Source organism: Vigna umbellata, chromosome 6 (assembly GCF_029865625.1).
Source record: "Vigna umbellata cultivar VRB3 chromosome 6, Vumbellata_1.0, whole genome shotgun sequence".
Taxonomy (NCBI): domain Eukaryota; kingdom Viridiplantae; phylum Streptophyta; class Magnoliopsida; order Fabales; family Fabaceae; genus Vigna; species Vigna umbellata.
Window position 1 is genome coordinate 26,565,579 of NC_142170.1, and position 23,799 is coordinate 26,589,377.

At 31.8% G+C, this 23,799-nt stretch overlaps 2 protein-coding genes and 1 pseudogene across 2 annotated transcripts; 2 read left to right on the forward strand and 1 right to left on the reverse strand.

Annotated features, from left to right (window-relative positions):
- Positions 1–1,699: 1,699 nt before the first annotated feature.
- Positions 1,700–9,462, forward strand: LOC124833063 (secretory carrier-associated membrane protein 1-like). Its single transcript, XM_047307437.2, has 13 exons — positions 1,700–1,916; positions 3,152–3,208; positions 5,300–5,401; positions 5,497–5,559; positions 5,911–5,944; positions 6,028–6,150; positions 7,434–7,496; positions 7,573–7,666; positions 8,122–8,167; positions 8,257–8,324; positions 8,600–8,648; positions 8,949–9,014; positions 9,110–9,462. Exons 1-13 carry the CDS (start codon positions 1,857–1,859, stop codon positions 9,194–9,196), a joined length of 912 nt encoding a protein of 303 aa, XP_047163393.1. The 5' UTR covers positions 1,700–1,856; the 3' UTR covers positions 9,197–9,462.
- Positions 9,463–13,442: 3,980 nt separating this feature from the next.
- Positions 13,443–14,043, reverse strand: LOC148197081 (uncharacterized; annotated as a pseudogene).
- A 6,780-nt stretch (positions 14,044–20,823) lies between these two features.
- On the forward strand, positions 20,824–23,610 carry LOC124845508 (uncharacterized). Its single transcript, XM_047322610.2, has 3 exons — positions 20,824–21,507; positions 22,073–22,150; positions 22,326–23,610. Exons 1-3 carry the CDS (start codon positions 20,950–20,952, stop codon positions 23,331–23,333), a joined length of 1,644 nt encoding a protein of 547 aa, XP_047178566.1. The 5' UTR covers positions 20,824–20,949; the 3' UTR covers positions 23,334–23,610.
- Positions 23,611–23,799: the final 189 nt, after the last annotated feature.

Below are 23,799 nucleotides of genomic sequence, written 5' to 3' on the forward strand. Positions count from 1 at the left end.
ACCACTATATTTATGCTCCTTCTCTACGCTTCTCCAAATCAACACCAATAATGGAAGGAAGCAAACAAAAAGGGAAGTGGAGAATAGAAGGTTGAAAGAAAAAGAAAGAGAAGGAAGAAGAAAACCTTGAACAAAGATTGGAAGAAAAGAAGAGTGAAAGATGTGGTGTGTGGTGGGGTGCAGCTATAGTGAGAGGTAAATTAAGGATTTTAAATATGTTAAAAAATTTCAAAAAGTAAAAAGTTAAAAAGTTAAAACATAATGATAGTTTTAGAAATAAGATAAATTAAGGAAAGTGAAGGGAGTAAGGAGTGGAAATAGAGGGAACAACACCCAAAATTCAATATCATTGACTCATAAACAACATTTCCCTTTCAAATAAGATAATAAATGTGAGTCTTATTTCTTACATAATACTTTTTAGACTTATTTTTAGTTAATATAAGACTAAACTTTCATTTAAAATCCAATAATGATGGGCTATCTAATTTGAACATAAATACTTATAATAAAAAGTGTAAATTATTCAAACTAAAATTAATAATGAAGGATTTTAAATAAAGACTATTAGAACTAATTTTAAAAATCAAAACTCGTGAATAAAAATTATAGGACTAGTTATTGTTCAACCTTAAAATATTATTTGCACTAACAATATATTAGCATATACTAATACACATAATTATTTTTATTTTTGAATCATTCTTAACTTTTTTTACCTTGAAAATAGTTTTATGTACTTATTATTATGTCCAGTTTATATTTTATATACTTGTTTCCTTTTCTTTCTTTACACTAAAACACGAATTAGTTTAAAACAAATTCTTACAATATAATATTTTCTTTCATAAGATCAAGTATAAATTCGAGACAAACATATTCAAGCTTCCAGTTCATCCAATTAACTTGTCAATTTTATAAATAAAAACCTTAAATTTTGTCTCAATTAATTCTTAAATTTACATATGCACACCTAACTTTTAATTCCATCTAATTAATCCTTAAATTTACTCTTAAACTACCAAAAAAAATCTCAATCATTCATTGATTTTATTTAATTTTATAACCCTCTTCCAAACATTAAATCATAATAAAGTTAAGATTAAAAAATATTTACTATTTTGTTTCATGTAGTTTTTTTTAAATTAATGTTTTATTAATTATATGAAAGAATGAAATGTAAGAAAAATGATTATAAATAATTAACATTAAAGATGAATAAGTTATTGACTTTTCTTTTTGTTAGTTTTTTTATCTTAATTTTAAGGTGAAATAGATTTTAAACTAATAAAAAAATAATATGTGAAAAAAAATGTTAATTTAAGATAAAATTAGAAGAAGTCTATTTGTTTGTACAAAAGTAAATTTAAAAGTTAATTAAAGGTTAATTTAAAAAATTTATAACTTAATTAAATAAATTAAAGTTCAACGTATGTAAAATTCAAGAAACACTGCAGTTTTTTATCCCGAATTTTATTCTTACATTACCTAATAATGATACAACATAACTACAAAGTTTTAATAAAATCTCATTTTTAATAAAAAAAATTTAAAACTTATTTTAGAAGGAAATAAAAGACAAAAGTGTTTCTAAATACTAATAAAATAACGAATTCCCTGAAAGAATATTAAAGTAAAGTTTTGTACCAAAAAAAAGATAAAAAGGTGTTAAAGAAGAAGATGGTTATATAACAACGCATGCAGATTTTTCGTTTGTGGAGTTTGTCAGAAACAAACAGAAGCGGAAAGAGAGGAAGCCGTAGATTACAAGGCTTTCTTCTCTGTCTGTCACTCTCTTACTCTGTCACGCACATTGCACCAACAATCGCATCCATTTCTCTCTTTCACTCCAATTCATGAGTCGCTACGATCCCAATCCCTTCGACCAAGAAGAGGTCGAGGTTAATCCCTTCGCGGTTAGTATTCATTTAACCTAACCTCCTTTCATTCGATTTTCCGCTGCCTAATTCATTCTTCGGAGTCGCTATTCGCTGTACCTAGATCCGTTTCGTTGCTCCAGATCGTTCCTCAATTGAACGAACGCCTTTTTGAATCGTTAGAAAATTTTCGGATGTGTTATTACTAATAACTGAACTGCGGAGATATCAATAAGGGTTGAGTGGATAAGATCTTAGTTTTTCGAAACATGCGGATCGTGATTTTTAATTAGTTTTAATTTTAACTGTTTTCGTTTCAGTTTTACGATCTGGTTGATGGACCTGTCGTATGCTGAACGACTTGAATTCTTTGTTATTTTGACGGTGTATTCTTTTTTGGAATGCTCTTAAATTTGTTTTGTTTGGGGATTTGAGAGATCGAACTGCCGCAAACAGTGGTTCTGTCGGGATTAATTTTTGGCCGGCTAAATAATGTAATTGATTTGTAAATGTGTTTGCTTATGTGAAACTGTATAGTTTTTCCTTCCTGGTGGTGTCTTCTCCGTTGAAAAATCTATCAATTGTTTTTTATTTGAACTTTAGTGTTATCTTTCGAAATAAAAAACAGTTTTGAAATGTATTTATTTATATGATGTTACATATCTTTTCGGTCAGAAGAAACAACTATATCGGGTCAACAAGGGAAATTCGTCAACAAGGAAAATTCGTGCTAAAAAAATTAGCGACCTTGATGCTTTGAAGACTCTTCTCTTGAGGATGAGGTGGAAGAGTCATTGTACGCCGTTTTTTTCCTAGCCTGAAAAAAAAAATTGTTATTTTCGAATTCGAAATTTGAGAAAGTCATGAATCTAACCAAGAAAAAAACGCATTTTACCAATTACACTAGTAGTTCTCCCAAGCACAAGATAAAGATATTTAAATCACTTATATACAGAAAGGCTAAACTCGCGTTTGGGCTGATTCTGTCTTTTTGGAAGGAACAGAAAGTATTTATCAGTCATTCCCAGGCAGGGAGTTCCTCAATGATTTAAGAAGAGACCGACTTCTCATAATTTTTTTCAATGTTATTGAATTATTGATTATTTGTTCAGTGAATATTAAATGAAACATGTTCTTCTAACTATACCGTGATTGTTGCTTTTGTTGGTTTGAAATTTCAGAAGTGACACCTCATATGCTGAGCTCTTGTGGTCTTGCTTATTTGATTATTAATTTAGAACTGAAACATTTTTCCTTTTTATTATTGATATTAGGATGGACAGGCTAAAGGAAAAGGGTCAAGTTATGGTGGAGGTGCATTTTATACCACTGTAAGTTTGCCTTTTCATGTTGTTAGGATATTTATCCTATTTTATCATCATTATAGTGGGTCAAGGGTTACCTATTTATCATGATTATATTGTGTCTAGGATTACCCTATTTATCATGATTATATTGTGTCTAGGTTACCCTATTTATCATGTACTTGTGTATCAATTTATTCATATAAATAGAAGATTGTGAGAGGGATCAATCAAGACCTCTAATGTACTTATGCATTTATACACTATTTTATGAAATAATATTTAAACAAATAAATTAATCAATGTTTGTTGACTTTTGGTTTTAATCCTCTGTATTATAATTATGCAACAGTGCAAGGGCGATACTGTCACTGGTCTTACTCTCTAGAAATTCTTACTTTGAAGCTTTGGTTTCTGTATTATTTCCTCCTTTGTAATTAATCTAGAGATTTATATATACTTGATGGGTCGCGAGGGATCAATTGGTAGTTTGGTACTCTTGTAACGTTACTATGGATGAAATGGGTTTGTATTAGTTCTCTGAGATTGTAGTTTTGGTTAGTAATGACACATTGTTTGCTATCTTTAGTATTTTCCCCATTGTAACTAATCTAGAGATTTATTTATACTTGATGGGTCAGTAAGGACCAATTGGTAGTTTGGTGCACTTGTTATATTTGTAGTTTGTTGTTTTTATTATATTATTGGCACATGTTGGCAATTAACGATGTGCACTCTTGAGTTACCTAAGATGATTACATGTTGTAGAATACTAAAAAGTTGGAAAGGATTCTAGAATTCAGTGATAAGGATCTTTCATAATGTACAATATTTTCAAGTGTTTAAAATTTCTCACTTAAAAGATTGGTATTATTGCTAAAAAATGGGATTTGAAAACATTTCTGTGCAATAGGTTGTAAAGTTATACACTAATGGCAACTCTGTTTTTATGGAGGTTTTTATGTGGTATGATGATAGGAATTAATTTCGTGCGAGAGAGGGAAATCAATATTCAGCCTCACTTGGTTAGCTGTCTGTCAAGATGATTCTTCCATTTAAGTGGGGAAACTAGGATGTGAAAATTTTGGGATCTTAGTGTTAAACTTCATGGTGAAAGGGCATGAAGATATTCATCCCTTTGCATGAAAGTGATGATTTGTGGATGAAGGTTCTAGATTTAAGGATGGGTTTTCGTTTTTTGTGACAAATGGGTGTATCAATAGTATGAAAGGTATAAGAGTCCACTGGATGGGGGCATTAGAAGATAGTCAGGAGGCTCAAGAGTCATGTTCAGTCATCAGCAATGAAGTGGAATCGAGGACAGGGTTTACTAACTTGGAAGGGAAGATGTGATATCTATGGAATTTCTTTGATTTGAATTGAGATTTGCTAATTTTTTTAGGGCCTATGATGAGGACTATGAAATAGCAAGAGTTTGTGGATAACCATAATGGCCCTATTTCTTCTGTTAGGATCACCAGATACATTTTGGGTAGCAGAGAAGTCAAAAGACAACTTCTTAGGTCACTCTCTGTAGCCTAATGCTTATTTAATGTAGTAGTTGAGTGATGATTTTATTGAGGTGGAGACTGGAAAGAATTTGTTCCATATAAAGTTTGCATTAGGGGTTAAGAAGCAAAGTTTACCCAGTTTCCTTGGAAGGTATCTTAAAGTGTTCTTGGTTGGCCTAGGCTTTTTCCCTGTTTTGATTGCAAAGTAAGTAGGTCATACAAGTCTACAACCAAATGGTCAAGTGTTAAATTTTGGACGGACTTACTAATAGAATATGTTTTTATGTTTTTTGTTGTCATAAAATTTAGGAACCAGTTTGTGGTAGTACACTGCTATTATATTATGGTTTTGATTTTTGGTATTTTGTCTTTTTCTTTTCCTTTTCCATTTTGGGGGATCACTTAATGTAGATTTATGCAATACTATTATATGATGTTCTTTTCTGATGATTTGTCAACAGGATTATTTTGTGTCCTTTTTATTCCTACTGTCACTTTGGGGTTCATTTTCTAACAATTCTGTGTTTCTTTTTAAACATAATATGTAAAAGGAATAGGAAAAATGGTTTTTGTATTAACCTAGTACATTCTTTTTCTGAATTTGCAGAATTCTGGAAGTGTTCCCCCTGCAAACTCAAAGCTCTCACCCCTTCCTCCAGAGCGTTATGATCGTGGGGCAAATATTGACATCCCCCTTGATAACTCCAAGGTAGGGTGATTATGAAAATTTCGAAATATATGGTAAAACTATGTTCCTCAATGTTGTTGTTGACCAAAGATTTAATTTGCACTTCCTAACTTTAGGACACCAAAGCAAAGGAGAAGGAACTTCAAGCTAGAGAAGCTGACTTAAAAAGAAGGGAACAGGTGATTCATTTTGTTATCTCATATGATATCTTTAAAACCAAGTACACAACTTGAGTTAGAAACTTGGTTTCTCAGATTCAATATTATATACATGCAAAATAATTATGATGAATCTATAGACTCTTAGTTAGCATCAGGGACTTAATTGGTAGGAAGGGCAACTTAGGTCAATTATGTTCTCAGTGGCCATTTTTTCTTAGTCTTAGTGTTAGTATTTTGCATGTCGGTCAACCTTCTGTTGAGAATCTTGTTCAGTACATTAGCTAACCTTGTTATGAATATGACTTGGCCATTATGCTATAATAGTTTTTGCTGTATTCTAGAGATTGATTCCCTTGTAATGCTCTGTAGGAACTAAAACGAAGGGAAGATGCCATAGCACGAGGTACTTTGGTTCATCTATTCTTATTGAAATTGGTTAGACTGATGCCTATATTTTAGTGTTTTAACTTCTTTTTTCTTTTGCAGCTGGAATAGTTATAGAGGAGAAAAATTGGCCACCTTTTTTCCCCATCATTCATCATGACATTGGAAACGAAATACCAATACATCTTCAAAGGACCCAATACATTGCATTTTCGACATGGTTGGGTATGTTGAATTCGAGAACTGTCTTCTAGAATGTGTGAAGTCATATAGCTACTCACTTGATGACATGTAATTCAGTTGTAGGTAAAATAGGCATTGGTATATATCTAATGCAATCAATTGCATCAGTTGCTAAATGAATTTATTGAAATTGTTAAGCATTCCTTGTCTTCTGCACCGACAGACAATTCAAGAGATCAGTATGGTTTAAAATTCACGCATATTTCATCCTGAAAGGAGTTTCACTTTAGTAGATTTTGTCTGCTCAAAATACTATTGTCTTGTGTGTATATGTTTCTTTTTATTCAGTTAATTTTTCTTTTTTAACTCGGTTAATAATTTGTTCCAATGATTCACAACAAAATTAAAGACCCTTTCCACTAACATTTTATTTCTATCTTTTTCTTTTAGTGGGGAGATGTACTCTTCTATCTTCCTCTGTTCAACCTATAAAACCTCGAAAGTGTCCGTCCACCATTTCACTTGAAATGTGTATCATTATGATATTTTAGTGTATTTTAGATAATCTCTTAAGAGTGGTTTCCACAGCTTTCATAATTTGTTTATTATTTCATTAGGACCAGTGTTATTTAAAAATGGCCATGGCAGATTTCAGGGGCAGACTTTTCATAGACTGTCACATCATGGCTGTGGATTGTGTTTTCTGTGATGGCACTCAGTCCCTCTGTTGGGTTCAGAGCGGCCATGGCAATCCCGTGCTAAACTCTGATTTTCTCTTGTCTTTGGTTTCTATTCTGGGTTATACACCTGATCCAATCCATTAGTCCGCCCAGTTTCTTTTTTTTTTCTTTGAAAAAGGTTGGGTTGCCAAATGAAAAAGTAGAAACATAACCTACCCCTATGACACCCTATGCTGCCAACACACTGCCGCCATCCACTACAAGGTCATCTTGTTTTTCTTTCTTCTATTTCCTCTTTGTTTAGTGCCATCACCCTTCTCCGTTTTCTTTATTTCTTTTTCTTTCCTACTCATACTTATTCTTATACATCTGGGACACTTGATCACCTATTTTCCAGCAATCTCAATGGCAACTGTTATTTTAAGCCGTATGTTTTGTCATTATTTAATCTCTTGAACTGAACTTGGTGGTGTTTTGATTTGATTTAATTGTTATTTGAATTTCTAGACTTGCTATTGTTATTAATTATTAATTATGTGGTAGTCTCCCATTATTTTTGCTTTACAGTTATATTTCTGCATTTTTAATTATCTGTATGCATTTACTTCATGAGGCTTAGTTTTTTCAACTTTATAATACCTGCAGGTTTGGTTCTGTGTCTTGTATGGAATATTGTGGCAGTTACTACTGCTTGGATCAAAGGAGAAGGTTTGTAATGCAGCTGGATTTTGATGCATCAATCTTGTTTAGTCATGCTTAATTTACAACTTGTCTCTTCTTGTAGGTCCCACCATCTGGTTTCTTGCGATTATATATTGTATTTCGGGTGTCCCAGGATCCTATGTGTTGTGGTATCGCCCTCTTTATCGTGCTATGAGGTAGTGTTCGATTATATTTAATGCAATTTCTGCAGTTTAAAGTAGGGATGTGTGTTGAAGAAGTTTTTGAGCCTATTGGCTAAACTGAAAAAAAAAAGGAGGCAGAAGATATCTATGAAGCTAAACTATAGCTGAATTACGAGCATAAATCTTTTACTGCTAGAGCAGTGTTTGTGCCTTAGGTAATGTGTGGGGCAAGAGTGCCAGCCTTTGGAATCCATGCACCCACAGTTTACTTTCAGAAATACGTTCATCTGATCTTTATTTGGAAGGGGGGGCACGCCAAAAGAAGAGTGGAAATGATGAGATGGATGGAGGAGGCGGGTGGAGTCTGTTGATGCAAATGCTTATCATGAACAGAAATCACTCTATTTTCTAATTTCTGTTAGTTTATTAGTGATTTTTTGTTTTTCCAATTTGTTGCTGTTGTAATTGTGTGCCATCTTGTGTTACAGGACCGACAGTGCTCTGAAATTTGGCTGGTTTTTCTTACTTTACATGGCAAGTCTTTATGTATTTTCCTTCTTTAGTCTCGCTAGTTCTATTCTGATTTTGTTACGTGCTCATTTTTTTCCCTTTCCCTCAAACAGATTCACATTGCCTTCTGCATTCTCGCTGCAGTTGCTCCACCAATTATCTTCAAAGGAAAATCTCTGACGTTAGTGTCCTAATTTTCAATCTACGGGATAATATTTTGAAACTGATATTCTTCTGTAACTAGTGTTTTACTGATATGATCTTCTGGAAGCAAGGAAATCACTAAGGATGACTTGAGCGTCTCGAGCTTCTTACTAATTTCCCGTGTGGTGTTTCATCCATATACTAACAATATATTCTGATGACCTTGTTGTAGATCATTAGTGTGACAAATACATTTATTATTCTCATTCCACTTCTACTCAAACTAATGGTTACATTTTATGATGTGGACAGGGGTATTTTGGCTGCGATTGACGTGTTGGGCGATAATGCATTGGTTGGGGTACGTTTCATTTCTATACATATTTGGACAAACTTTTGCAGAAATATTTCTACAAGAAAAAAAAATAAGAAAAAGATTAAATGAACTTCTCAATAAACTAAAATTAGTTTATACAGAAATTTAAAATAAGAATTTGGAAAAATTACCAGGGTTCTACAAATTAACTCATGCATAAATTAATTTTAGTTTGTGGAGATATTCATTTCTATTCTAAAAGTGTTTATGAAGAAGTTTGCCTCCGTACCAGAATGATACATTTACATGGAAATGATGTTTTACCTGTGGTGGTGAATTGCACAGATATTCTACTTTATTGGGTTTGGATTTTTCTGTCTTGAGTCAGTGCTGAGCATCTGGGTTATACAGGTTTTTATCATATTATGACTTACTCCAACTTGGTATTGCGTTAAAGTTAGTTGAGGTTTTTTGTTTGGCTAATTGATTTGATATTTGGATTGCAGCAAGTATACATGTACTTCCGCGGCAGTGGCAAGACTGAAGTTTTGAAGCGTGATGCTGCGAGAGGGACAATGATGGCAGCTCTATAACATGGCACTTGCAAATGTTTTCCCCATGCTTGCCAGAAAGATTATTTCATAAGTTACCAAATCCTTACACACTTTTTGCGCTTTGTTTAATACTGGACTTGTTTTTCTAGGCTTTTGGCTAGGTTTCAGTCAAACCAGATCATTAAGATAGAAGAAGCTTAGTTGTGCATATATAGAAAAACATTGTTTGAGATAAGCACCTTTACATTTTTTTATGTCAGCATTGCTTATATTTTTATTAACAAAATACTCAATCTATTCCTCCCTCTTTCTTCTTTTGTTCGCTTCACTAAACAATCCAGAATCGAATCAACTATAGGCTTCGTACATTTGTTAAAATCAGAACTTCTCATTTGCTTGTTTCAACACTTCAAAGTAATCAGAAGCTACAATGAACAGTAACCCAATTAAAATAAATATGTTTTGAATAGCTCTTGATAGATTGCTGTTTTTATGAAAATGGTTTTTCATACCTGTGTTGGATCCTGATTTTAAATAATTTCAATGAATAATTAATGATTATTTTATGGTTTAAATGTTTTTATTTTCTATAAAATGAACTTTTTTAATTATATATTTTTATGACGATAAGAAGATTCTCTTTTACACATTTTATGTTTCTATTTTATCTGTAATTATATTTTTAAAAAAATCTATAATAAAATTTAAAACACTTATGAATACACCTAACAATATTGACACCTTATAGTATGTTATAATATAACAATTATCTGCTTAACTTCTATTTTATCTTTAATTGTATTTTAAATATAAATTTTTGTTTTAGAATTTATAACTATTACAAAAGAACTTTACTGCTATTTTGGTGTATTTATTAATATAAATATTTCTTTTTATCCTTCTGATTCTGAAACTTGTTTTTTAAATTCAATGACTACCTCCAAAAAAAACTTTATTTATTTTGTTAATTTACCCTTCTAATTTTGGAACTGACTTTAAATTCGGTAACTACTTCCGAAAAAACTACCTACTTGTAATAAAATCATAACTATATATATATATATATATATATATATATATATATATATATATATATATATATATATGGGGTTTGCTAACGCGCGTACGCCTGTTTTTCAGTTTGTACATTTTAGCAATGTGTACCGGGTTTTAGTAGACAAAAATATCCTTATATACCATGGATTCTAAGTTTTAAGGTTAAGGGTATTTTAATAATTTTCATTCTCAAAACTAAAAAAAAAAAAAAGAAATTGAAAAAATCAGAAACACCCTATTGTAGCACCAATTGAAAAAATCAGAAACACTTGTCGTTAAACAATCTTACAAAAAAATGATTTTATAATGAGTTTTGATCTTATAATTTTTGTCTTATCTAATTTTATCCAATTTTCACAAGTATAAAGGAATTGGTAATTGACCTGGAAAAAATCAGAAATACTTATTGTTAAACACAATTTCTTACAAAAAAATGATTTTATAATGAGTTTTTATTTTATAATTTTTGTCTTATGTAATTTTATCTAATTTTCACAAGCATAATGACATCAGAGGAATTGGTAATTGGCCTGGAAAAAATCAGGAACACTTGTTGTTAAACAATTTCTTACAAAAAATGACTTTATAATGAGTTTTCATTTTATAATTTTTGTCTTATATAATTTTATCTAATTTTCACAAGCATAATGACATCCGAAAGAATTGGTAATTGGCCTGGAGGGTTTTTTTAGAGATGATGATTCAACATATGCAGATGATGAAATTAGAGAAATTAGTGAAGATGGTGAAATTGAAGAGATCTTGAATGAATCTTTGCCTGAAGGTGAATATGTCAATGACTCAACTCTTTACAAAGGCAAATTGTTTAAAGGCAAGTGTTTCTGATTTTTTCAATTGGGGCTACAATAGGGATGACAGAGAAAAGGTTGGAGTGAGAGAGATGAAAGAGAAAGGATTGAGAGGAATGAGAGAGGTGAGTAAGAGTTTGGGGGTTTCTTTTTTTTTTTAAGTTTTGAGAATGAAAATTATTAAAATACCCTTAACCTTAAAACTTAGAATCCATGATATATAAGGGTATTTTTGTCTACTAAAATCCGGTACACATTGCTAAAATGTACCAACTGAAAAACAGGCGTACGTGCGTTAGCAAACCCATATATATATATATATATATATATATATATATATATATATATATATATATATATATATATATATAAAGATAATGATTTCTTTTTAATAAGACAAGTCATTAAATTAAGCCAAATGGAACTTTTTCTCTATCTTATGTTAACCAACATTCTCATTAATTTTTTTTTCGTATACAAGTTTGAGTGAGTTAAACATGTTTCAAGGTCGTACAAAATAATACGTTATAGATTGAATTTTAAATATTTTATATTAAAATACAAAGTTTATAAATAGAAAATTCAATTATTTATAAAAAATCGATTATTTGAATTTCCTTCTATAAAGATTATTATTTCTAGAGTAGAGTGGAATAAGTATATCTATTAGAATTTTCATTAGAGTAGGTTCTCTCTATCCATTCTCTCGAATAAGTTCTGTACGCTTATGTATGTATATGTAGAGAGCTTCTTATCACTTTAATTTGGGTTGACTCGACTTTCTTTTTAGACTGATTTAGATTGACATTTGGTCCATGTTAACCCAACTCGACCTTTAACCTGGATCGACTCTGCTTGACCTTCTGCTCCAACCGATTTGGCTCAAACTTCGACTTAGGCCGAATTAACTTGACCTTCAACCCAAGTTGACTCGGTTTGACCTCTAAGATGAACTCACTCGGCTCGACCTTCAGCCCAAGCCGACTCAACTCAACTTTCAACCTCGACCAACTCGACTCAACCTTGTAGCTCAACTCGACATTGTCTCTAGGTCGACTCACCTTAACTCTACCCGAGCAGACTCAGTTCAGTCTTTGGATTTGACCGAAGATCGAGTCAAGTCGATCTAGAATCATAGTCAAGCAAGGTCGGCTCAAGATAAATGTCAAGATGATTCGATAGAGCTGAAGGTCAATATGAGTTGGTGTTTGGGACTTGTGGACTTTTAACGTCCTGAGAAATTTCACAACTTGTGAAATTTCAATTTCCTTTTTTGGTGAATTTCAAATTCTATTATTTTAGTTATTTCAAATATCTTATTAAAATTCCTCAATTTCAATTTGTTTTAAATTTCTTCATCCAACCAAGACATTTTACTTCAAAGAATTTTGAATTCTCCAAATAAATAATTTACTCTCTTAAATTGTCCCATTCAAAAGCAACAATAACACCTAGGGTTTAAGCGACCACATCTAAACTACCATAAATTCTCCCTTTTATTTCAAAGCTACCTGCTTTTGGTTTTGATTTCATGTTGAAAGTTTATTATAATGGCTTCCCAACAAGAAAACGGGTTGAGTGTGGACCTGATTCCTATTGGGGTTGACACAACAACAGAATCAGTTGGATATTGACCCGAGTCTAGTTGGGGTGGAGACCTAGAAATTGCAGATAGTGCAGACATAAAAGTATGCGACTCTGGGTTGTGTTGCTCCTATTGAGAAGGTGTGGAAAAGATCAATTTTTTGGGGTTCCTCTCTTTCTTTTTTAATTAAGGAGAATGATGATAAGGAGTACGATGATAAGGATGACAACGAAAGTGATAATAATAGTGAAAGCAAAATTGAAAACGAAGGTGGAAATGAAAATTCAAGGTCTGAAAGTCCTTATCCTAGTAGTGAAAGCATTAGTAGTAGTGACAACAATACTAGTGATAGCAAAGAGGAGAGTGATGTTGGTGATGATGATGACGAGGTAGATGTTGAAGAAGGCGAGATTTCTTCTAATAAAGAAAAAGTGGCTAATTAGAGCATGGTTGATGAAGATGTTGATCATGATGATGAAGATGGTGATGCCGGAGTTAGACCCATCAGGCCAAAGAATGAGCTTAAGGTGTTATTTTATTTATTTTAGTCATATTGCTAATTTGATTGCTACATTAAAATTAACATTTAAATAAAATATTGTCTATTGTAACATCCCAAATTAGTAGAATTACTCTACTAATTTAAAATATTTCAAATTTGACATTAAGTATAACATGACAATATATACCTATTTTTTACAAAATTCCACATGAGGTTCATGAAAAAGTTTTAAATACAACATAATTGTATTCTAAGTTAAAGGATATATCTAAAACATTAAATGAAATAAACATAAAAAATCATTTATATCTACATCACTCCTTTGCTATCTCATTATTGAGGACTCTCACTTGAATCAAAATCAATGTCGATATCACCCTCACGTGAAATGTATCAATTGTCATATTCTTCATTTATGTTTGTTTTTAATAATTACAAGTTTATTTTTTCTCCCTCATCCTAGACATGAGTAAGAAAATCATAAATGAAGTTTGGATTTACATGTAGCAATACTTAAAGTTGTATTAGTTTATTGTCTTGGAATGAAATCTCATGCTCAACTTGACTTACTATGTTATCAAATATTCTACTACAAGCTTTTGTCTTGATTGCACCTAACCAACTTTGGTGCCCCCTCTAAATATTTTGTGTCTGGATCATATGCTTTATTATACCTCCGTGATTGGTTTACTTGAATGATTCCATATTTATTATCTATTTTGGTTCCTATATTAAGAGTATTATCAAACTATTTACAATGAAAGAGAATTAAATTCATCAATATTTCATAGAAATCTAACTCTAATTGATCATTGGTTCCTCATACATAAACACCATAGTTACAAGAGTTCATGCCTTCACTCCAAAGAATAGTACAGAATTTGTATCCATTGATGGCTAGATGGTCATGATTCAACTTTTCTGTTAGGCCCATGCCATGTTAAAGATAAGGGATCTTGATATTATTTTTTTGATTTAGAACCTAATTAAGAGATTACTGTTAAATTATATTAATATTTAAGATTGGTTCATGTAATTTAAAGTATAACTTTGATGTAGAGATTCTAATGTGATGATTGTTAGAATATAATGTATTAAAGTTATAGGGATTATTTTAGAGTTATTAAAATTAATCCCTCTCTTCTCACTTCAATAAAGGGCATTTTGGTATTTTATTAAAGTTGATTAAATATCATAAAAGAGAGAAAAGGTTTGACTACGGTTGACAGGTTAAGTTTCTGAAAAGAGAGAAAGAAAGGTTACGTTCTCTAAAAAGAAAAGAAACTATGACATCCCTCAGAATTTCTATATCATCAAGAAAGCATTAAAGAGGAGTAAGAGAAGGGAGAACATTGATAGGAAGAAACTATACAATGGATCCAAGTAAGTTCTTTTCCACTGTGTATGAGAGAATAATAAGTATCATGAAAATTCAAGATCCTGTGTGTGTTTTTCATTCAATTGAAAATTAAATAATTTCTTATAAGTGGTATCAGAGCCAGGTTCTGAATTTTATGATTTTTCATGAATGGTAATTTTTTCAATTTTTTGAAACCCTAATTTTTGAATTGTAAAAATTTAGGGATTTTAATTTTTCAGATGTTTAATTATTTTATTGACATGAAAGAAAATTAAATTCACTGTAATGTGAATTTGATCCAGCCGTAGGGTTTTATTTGATTCGTACGCAACAATTTTAATGCCAAAAGTTAAAATCTTGATGAAAGAGAATTTAATTCATTGTCGCAAGTAACGTGAATTTGATTCGTAGGGTTTTATTCAATTCACTGTAACGTGAATTTCATTGCCATAAGTTTTTTTAACTTTTGAGTGTTGCATTTACTATTACATGATTGTTTCAATTCACGTGAATTTCATTCACCCTGGAAAATTATTTTTATTCATTGTTGCATTAAAGCAATTTTAATGTTGCACATTTCCAGCCGCAATTTTTTTTTTATTTCTCTTCCATAAAGCAATTTTATGATTGTGCACATGTTCTCATAGTAAAGCACTTTTACTGTTGTGCTTATGTTAAAATTTTAACATTGTTGTGCATTTAATGGAAATTAAATGTGAATTAAAAGTTTGAAGGTTTCAAATGCTTTTAACTTGAAGAGTGCATATACTGACATGTATGATATAATTCTTTGTTTTATGAATTATATGTAATTGTTTATTAATTTTGGATGAAGGAAATTCAATTAAGTTGACTTTCGGATGAGTTATAATTCTAATCAAAATTAAAAGTTTTAGCAATTCCGCTGTTCTTTTAAATTGCTCATGTTATTGTGAAAATTATTCATAATATAAAGGATGTTAAATTATGAATATATATAGTTATTAGTCATTGATATAAGGATGTTATGGATTACCCAAAGGTGAACCATTGTTTAGAATTGATGACATTAAAGTGAAACATTTCATGTACTTAGTAAATATGTTTGTATATCCAAAGATAACATACATATAGACTTAAGTATGATTGATTGTTTATTAAAGTGTATATGGAATTTGTCAGTTTAAGAATCACCCAAAGGTGAACTTAAATGAATGACTTAAATGATTACCTATCAGTTTAAGTGTCACCCAAAGGTGAACTTGAATGTATGACTAGTGTAGTAATTTGTTTGAATCCATTAATTTTATCAAAGCATTAATGTATGAGCTTGTGTATTATTTCCAGCTTACATGAATTTATTAAGTTTGAGCAACAATGTGGTCAAGTTTAATGGGCTCAATTATTCTGATTGGTCAGAACAAATCCAGTTCCAACTGGGTGTGTTAGACTTGGACATGACAATTATGATGGATGAAATGCACGCAGCCATTACAGAGATTAGTACAAGTGATGAGAAGTCTCTTTATGAGGCTTGGCATAGGTCTAACACGCTGTCACTAAACTTGATGCGCATGTCTATGGCAGAGAATGTAAAGCCTTTTATGCCTAAAACAGAAAACGCAAAGGAATTCATGAAACTGATCAAGGAGTACTCACAATCAGACATAACTTACAAGTCTATTGTAGGAACTCTTATGAGTGAGCTGACTACCAAAAAGTTTAACTGGTCACATCCCATACATGACCATGTAACTGGAATGGCTAATATAGTAGCAAGATTAAAGTCAGTGGGAATGGAGGTGAATGAGTCTTTTCTGGTACAGTTTATCATTAACTCTCTTCCTCCAGAATTTGGTCAGTTCCAAGTGAACTATAACACTCTTAAGGATAAATGGAACTTTCAAGAAATCAAAGCCATGTTGGTACAAGAGGAAGGGAGATTGAAAAAGATCATTCTATCCATCACACAACTCATGAAGGTGCTAGCTTCAGTAAAGCTAAATCAGGAAAGAAGAACAAGAAGGACAAAGCCCCAATGAAAGTGAATAAGGGCAATATCCAGAAGGACCATAAATGTTTCTTTTGCAAGAAAGTAGGTCACTTCAAGAAAGATTGTTCGAAAAGAAAATCTTGGTTCGAAAAGAAAGGTACTTTTTATGTTTCTGTAAGTTTTGAAGCAAATATAATTGAAGTGCCTAATAATACCTGGTGGTTGGATTCTGGAGCTACCACTCATGTTTCTAATATTATGCAGGGATTCCTTTCAATCCAGCCCATAAAAGGAACTGAAAAGTATTTATATATGGGGAACATAATGAAGGCGCAGATAGAAGGAATTGGGACTTACAGATTGATTCTAGACACTGGTTATTGTCTGAATCTTGAAAAATGTCTCTATGTTCCTGGTTGTGCTAGGAATTTAATTTCTGTTGCAAAGTTGGATTATTTAGGTTTTAACTTTAAGATTGAAAATGGTATTTTTCATTTGTATAAAATTTCGTACTATTATGGTTCTGGTACATTATTGGATGGTTTATATCGTTTAAATCTTGATGTTAATTTTTCTGAATCCCTGTTTAATGTTGAACATGTTGTTGATAGAAATTGTGGTGCAGGAAAAGAATGTTCTGCTTTCTTATGACATAAAAGATTAGGTCACATATCCAAAGAAAGGATGTTGAGGTTAGTTAAAAATGAAATTTTACCTCAATTGGATTTTGATGACTGAGATGTATGTATTGATTGTATTAAGGGTAAACCAACAAAACACATATCAAAATATCCCGTCACAAGAAGTAGTCAACTTCTTGAGTTAATACACACTGATATTTGTGGTCCTTTTGAAAAGAGAGAAATAAAGGTTATGTTCTCTAAAAAGAAAAGAAACTGTGACATCCCTCAAAATTTCTATATCATCAAGAAAGCATTAAAGAGGAGTAAGAGAAGGGAGAACATTGACAGGAAGAAACTATACAATAGATCCAGGTAAGTTCTTTTCCACTGTGTATGAGAGAATAGTAAGTATCATGAAAATTCAAGATCCTGTGTGTGTTTTTCATTCAATTGAAAATTAAAGAATTGCTTACAATTATACCGTAGGAAAAGAATCATATGTGAATACATGTAACTTAAAAAGCTACGTATTGTTTGAACCATTGTGTAAAATGCAACAATGTCTTGGTCAATTTCAACATTAGAAGTAGTGGGACAAAGCTCTCTTAAAGATTCAATAAATATATATATATATATATATATATATATATATATATATATATATATATATATATATATATTTGCAAACAAGAAAAAAATTACTAAAAAGATACAAGTTAACATAATTAACTTTGATGTGAAAGGAGTGAACACCAATACGGTTGAACCTCGTCACAATTTTGAAGAACATACAATATTTTGCCTCACACTAGGGACAAACAAAAAGCATTTTCATTTTCAGTTCCTAAACCATTTTGACATCATATAGTAGTAGTTATGGATCGGGATTTCGTGCTCGCAACTCCTTTGAATGTTTGCTCACATTTCCATATCATGGTTCCTTCTGTTTCACGTGTATTCCATATGTTTTTACCTCCATTCTTGTTATGTTCCAGCCAAGTTCCAATTCTGCTTTATCTTTGTTCCGCTCTATCTTTCTTATAAGAAGTGAAATAACCTAGGAGAAGAAAGCATATTACAAGTCCAAGTGAAGTCCAAGTGAAAAGTAAAAGTTTAGAGAAAGAAAGAGAATTTGAAGAAAGTAAACTTTGGGTAGAGAAAAAATAAAATTAATACAACTTTTTCAAATCAAGCAAAACAAATTATTATTTATTATTTTTGAAAAAAACTATTTTATTTTAAATTTAATATTAATTATATGTCAATTAATCACAGAAGTATTAAAATTATTGATATTTTTGTAATTAATAATATTTTTGAATATTTATTTTACATAATTAGAATTATTATTATTATTTTATTAGTTGGTTTTATCTTTAAATATATGATTTTATCAGTTTTTATTCTTTATTTTTTATTAATTCTAAATATAAAATTTTTAATAAAAAAATAAATTAAAAATTACTTTAATAATGAAATTCTCTTTTCATCATTATATAAATAAGAGTTAAATATGATTTTAATATATTAATAAGATAAAATTAAAATTGATTTCTATTCGAAATAATATATTCCATCAACACGTATGCCCTGGTCACATCATTTCACACGTGTCATCCACACGTGGAAAAAGTGGGGTGCAGCAGAGGCCCAATTTCTAGCCCAATTTATCTTCCTTCAAACACAAAAAAACCCCTGGGAAATTTTCTTCTCTTCTTCCTAACGTGGGACAACACCAAACTAATTGCGGCGCCACCTCTACCCACCAGAGCCGCTGCTGGCATCGCCCCGGAGCTCTCGTCAGCACTGCTTGGAGCCACCGCTGTATTTCCTTCCTATTGGCGTCTCTTCTTCTTGCCAGGGAGCAGCGCCAGGATCAGCCACCATGCCATCCATCCTGCCACAGCCGCAACCGGCGACGACGATAACTACCTTTGTGTTTTCATGTTTTTCCTTTCTTTGTCTTTTGTGATGGACGAAGATGATGGAATAAGAAGCTGAAGAGATGTTTGCTGTGTTGTGAAGAAGAAGAAATTTTTTGGAAATGTTTAAGGCAATGATAGAAGTGCAGCGAAGCGAGTGAAGGGAAACTGCTGCTACATAAAAATACACTTTTTTTTTTTAATTTTGATTTAATTCATAAAATTATGTTTTGCCACGTGGAGTCAATAGGTTATATGTTTCGTACGTAAGTAAGACAAAATTTACCATTTGAATGTAAGACCAAATAATGACTAATTATTTTAATTTTACGTTATAAATGGGAAGAAAATATTTAACTATATAAATATTTATTAAATAATTTATAACGGACTATAGACACAAAACTTCGGGTACAATTTTATAAAATTTAGTTATTTTAAAATTAATTATAAATTTAGATAATAATGACTAAAAATTTAAGTTTCTAATAATCAGGTAATTATGAATAAAAAATTAATTTTTAATTTTATTCTTTTTATTGATTAAAACATAAAAAAAAAAATCAATGTTGAAAATATGTAGTAAAACATAAATCCATTAATCATGTGAATCATTTGAGTTATGGCTGTTTCCATACCTATAAATAGCTACCTTTTTTAATAATATTTTTTAAATTGTACAGAAAACAATTGTGTTACTATTCGCTATGTACATTTTAAAACAGAAAACACATTAAAGTAAAAGTAGGATTTTTAGCGTGTTTAAGTTCATCTTAGATTATGGCAACTCCCATTAAAAATTTAATAAATATAATTATAGAAAAATTTTCAAATATTTCATTTATTTTAAAAATGTATTTTGATTTATGTTTAATTGAGTTGCGGGAAATTTAAGTAATCTTTATGTTAAAAAATGTATTTTCAATTAAGAAGAAGATTCAAACAAAAATCATTTCGCTTCAAAACTAATTTAATCAAATTAATTTCACAAAATATTTTTATTCATAATAAAGAACTTTTCAATCCTTACTCATACATATATTTACCTTATCATAACCAAATTCTTTTTTTTATTAAAAAAATAATTTAAATGTTTACTTCGTTCCCATGTTAAGAGACGAATTTCTGTTTAATAGCCGGTTTTAAAAATAAAGACATTGAATTCCTATGTTATGAAAAGTATATGAATAAGATCCACAAAAGAAAGAACAAGTTCAACAAATCATCAAAGAAAAAGTTAAGCAAGAGAGAGAAAAAGTTGGACAGCAGAAGACAGAAGAGAAAAAATACGGTCACATCAGCATAAACTTAACACCGTTGCTGTCAACTTAAGGTCGTTGCTGTTAACTTAACGGACAGAACCTTATTCATACACTTTTCATAACATTGGGACCCAATGTCTTCATTTTTAAAATTGAGTACTAAACAAAAATTCACATCTTAACATGAGGATGAAGTAAACATTTAAGCCTAAAAAAAATTCATTTACCTTTTATGTGGATAATAGTGAAGAAAATTGAGCATAGAAGAAAATAAAAGAGTGTGTTTGATAAAGAAAATAAAAATAATAGAAGAAACCAACAAATAAACTAAAACCACTCCTTATTTCACTTTTTATTTTTATTTATTTGTATTAACCTAGTTATGTCTTTCATATTTCTCTATTACTTTCCCTTAAATTAAAAACCAGTTATTTTCATAATATTTATCATATATTTGTGTGATTTAGAAAAAAAAAAGGTTTATAAAAATATTTGTGTAATTTTTCAAAAAGAAAGATTTAATTGGGAAAATAAAATTCTATATATAACATATCGTGTTTCTTTCCTATAGAGGTTGCATACAATACAAAAACCCCTAGCGCCTAGGGTTTAAGCGACCACACCTAAACTACCCCAAATCCTCCCTTTGATTTCTGAGCTACCTACTTTTCGTTTCGATTTCGTGCTGAAAGTTGATTACAATGGCTACCCAACAAGAAAACGGGTTGAGTGTCGACCCGATTCCTATTGGGGTCGAGACACCAGTGGCTTCGCAACAGGAGAATCGGTTGGATATTGACCCGAATCCAGTTGGGGTGGAGACCCAGGAAGCGCAGACAGAAAAGTTTGCGACTTTGGGTTGTGTTGCTCCTATTGAGGAAGGCGTGGAGAAGATCAATTTGTTGGATTCCTCTCTTTCTTTTTCGATTGAGGAGAACGGTGATAAGGATGACAGCGGAAGTGATAGTGATAGTGAAAGCGGAAGTGAGAGCGAAAGCGGAAGTGAAAATTCAGGGTCTGAAAGTTCTGATTCTGGTAGTGAAAGCAGTAGTAGTAGCGGCAGTAGTACTAGTGATAGCGAAGAGGAGAGTGATGATGGCGACGACGATGATGACAACGAGGTACAAGTTGAAGAAGGCGAGATTAGTTCTGATGAAGAAAAGGTAGCTAGTTGGAGCATGGTTGATGATGATGCCGATCATGATGATGAAGAGGGTGATGCTGGAGTTGGACCCATCAGGTCAAAGAACGAGCTTCAGGTGTTATTTTAGTCATATTGCTTATTTGATTGCTGCATTGAAATTAACATTTAAAGAAAATGTTGTCTACTGTGAGCATGTAAAGTGTTGATCCTTTCATGTCATTGTAAGATGTTTATTTTAGTTTGCTTTTTCTTGGAGAATATTTTTGTTCCAGTTTTTGTCTCAGTGATAGTTGTGTTTGAGATTTATTTTTTCTATTTTTGCAATGCTTCCTGTTTTCCGGGGTTTACACAGTAATTATTGAAAATTTGAAATAAGATAAAGTTGTTTTCTCTATTTGCTGTATAAACTGCTAAAACTAAGAAACTGAGTGAAAACAGAAGGCATTTTTTTCAAACCAAAGACGACAAAGTCTGACCCTTTATACTGGAGTTTTATTAGGAATTTTGTATTAGAATACAAGAAATTTGAAGATGTCGTGATGTTCAATGCAAAACACGCGGGCTGAAGAAAGTCAATAAGTGGAACTAGTCTGAGTAACTTGATGATGACTCGGGTCATTGTTATTTGCAATTTTATTTTGCTTTTGGGCATTCTTTTGAATGGTTGTCAACATATGCAGAATCTGCCCGCTGTTCCTCCTGTCAATGCTGCTTTGGAACCACACCATAAAACGTTGCCAGTGGGAATCATTACTTCTGTAAGTCAACAGTAGACCTATCTCAAATAAAAATAGGCATTCCATTATTGATTTCAAATATAGCTTCTTTATCTGCTTTATTAAATGTGCGTGTTGTGAAAATTGCAATGGGAATATAATAGGAATGGTGCCAAATATTGTTGGAATAATCTTAATGAAGTTTCTCATTTTTCAGATTCTTGGTGCTCAAGTCATTGTGGAAGGAGTGGAGAAGCATGACCCTCTTAATGAGGGTTCTATTCTTTGGTTGACTGAAAGTCGAAAGCCACTAGGTTTAATTGATGAAATCTTTGGACCAGTCAAGAACCCTTTTTATATTGTGAGATATAATTCTGAAAGTGAAGTTCCTGAAGGGGTCAATGGGGGAACCTTGATCTCGTTTGTTCCAGAATTTGCTGAGCATGTGCTTAATAACAAGGATCTTTACAGGAAAGGATACGATGCATCTGGTGCGAATGATGAAGAGTTATCTGATGAATTGGAGTTTTCAGATGACGAGAAAGAGGCTGAATACAAGAGAATGCATAGAACTACAAAAAGAGGTGTAAATGATCAAAATCATGGCAAGAAAAAAAATAACAGAAAGAAATTTTCACCTAAAGAGCATGCAGCACCATCCATGCCTGATGCACCTGCCGCACCTTTGGTTAGTCATGGAAATTGTCTTCCTTTTCAAGGCATTGGACAAGCTCTGTTGGGTGGAACTGCCACAGTTTCATCATTTCCCTACTCAAACGCAGTGCCCCCCAACTTTGGTACTCATGGAATTTGGACACAAGGAACATTTCCACAGCGGCCACAGAATGCTATGTTTCCTAATGGTTTTCCTGCAAATGGGGTATCATGGTTCCCACAAAACACTCAAATTCCTCCACAGCTGCCAATGCCAGGAATTCCATTTCAACAGCAAGTACATGGCAATCAGGGATCTCTTTCCTCAACTATGCTACCTGGGATGCAGCCCAATATGTTTGCTCAATCCATATATGCAGCAGGGCTTGTTGGTCAAAACCAAATGACATTTGGGATGGGATCACCCTTCCCACAGATTCAGCCACCAGCACAACAGGGATTTCCATCCAATTCTGGCGCTCCCCCTCAGTTTCATGCACGTCCATCTGGTAATCGTGGAAGAAAAACATTCCATGGTGCAGGAAGGAAAGGGTGGCGACCAGCCAAGTGAAGTTCATTCATTGTGTAATCTATTGCAAACTGAACTGATATATTGAGTCGGGCTATTTTCCAAGAAATGTATTGCAAATGTAAATTTCTTGTAAGCCTGTTGAATTTTGAAATGAATTAGGCAAGTTCTTGAAGTAGTCGAGTTTCTAATCTCAAATTAAAGGCATCCATCATTTGTGGTTGAAAGTTATATGGATTTTGACTAGATGGGTGCTCTTTATTTTGTCTGTGTACTTTCCATGGCTGAATCATATGCCAATGAATGTTTTATCTAACCACATCCTAGAAAGTCCAATTTATTCCTGCCACTGATGGAAACTCCCTTTTTAAGAATCTATCGTAATAACTAGAAACAATTCCAGTATTTGTAGAGAAAAATGAACGTTAGCGTCCCTAATGTACTTCTTAAACTAAGTAGAATGTGTCTTACTAGAAACAATCAAGTTAATAATATATATCTCTTATAG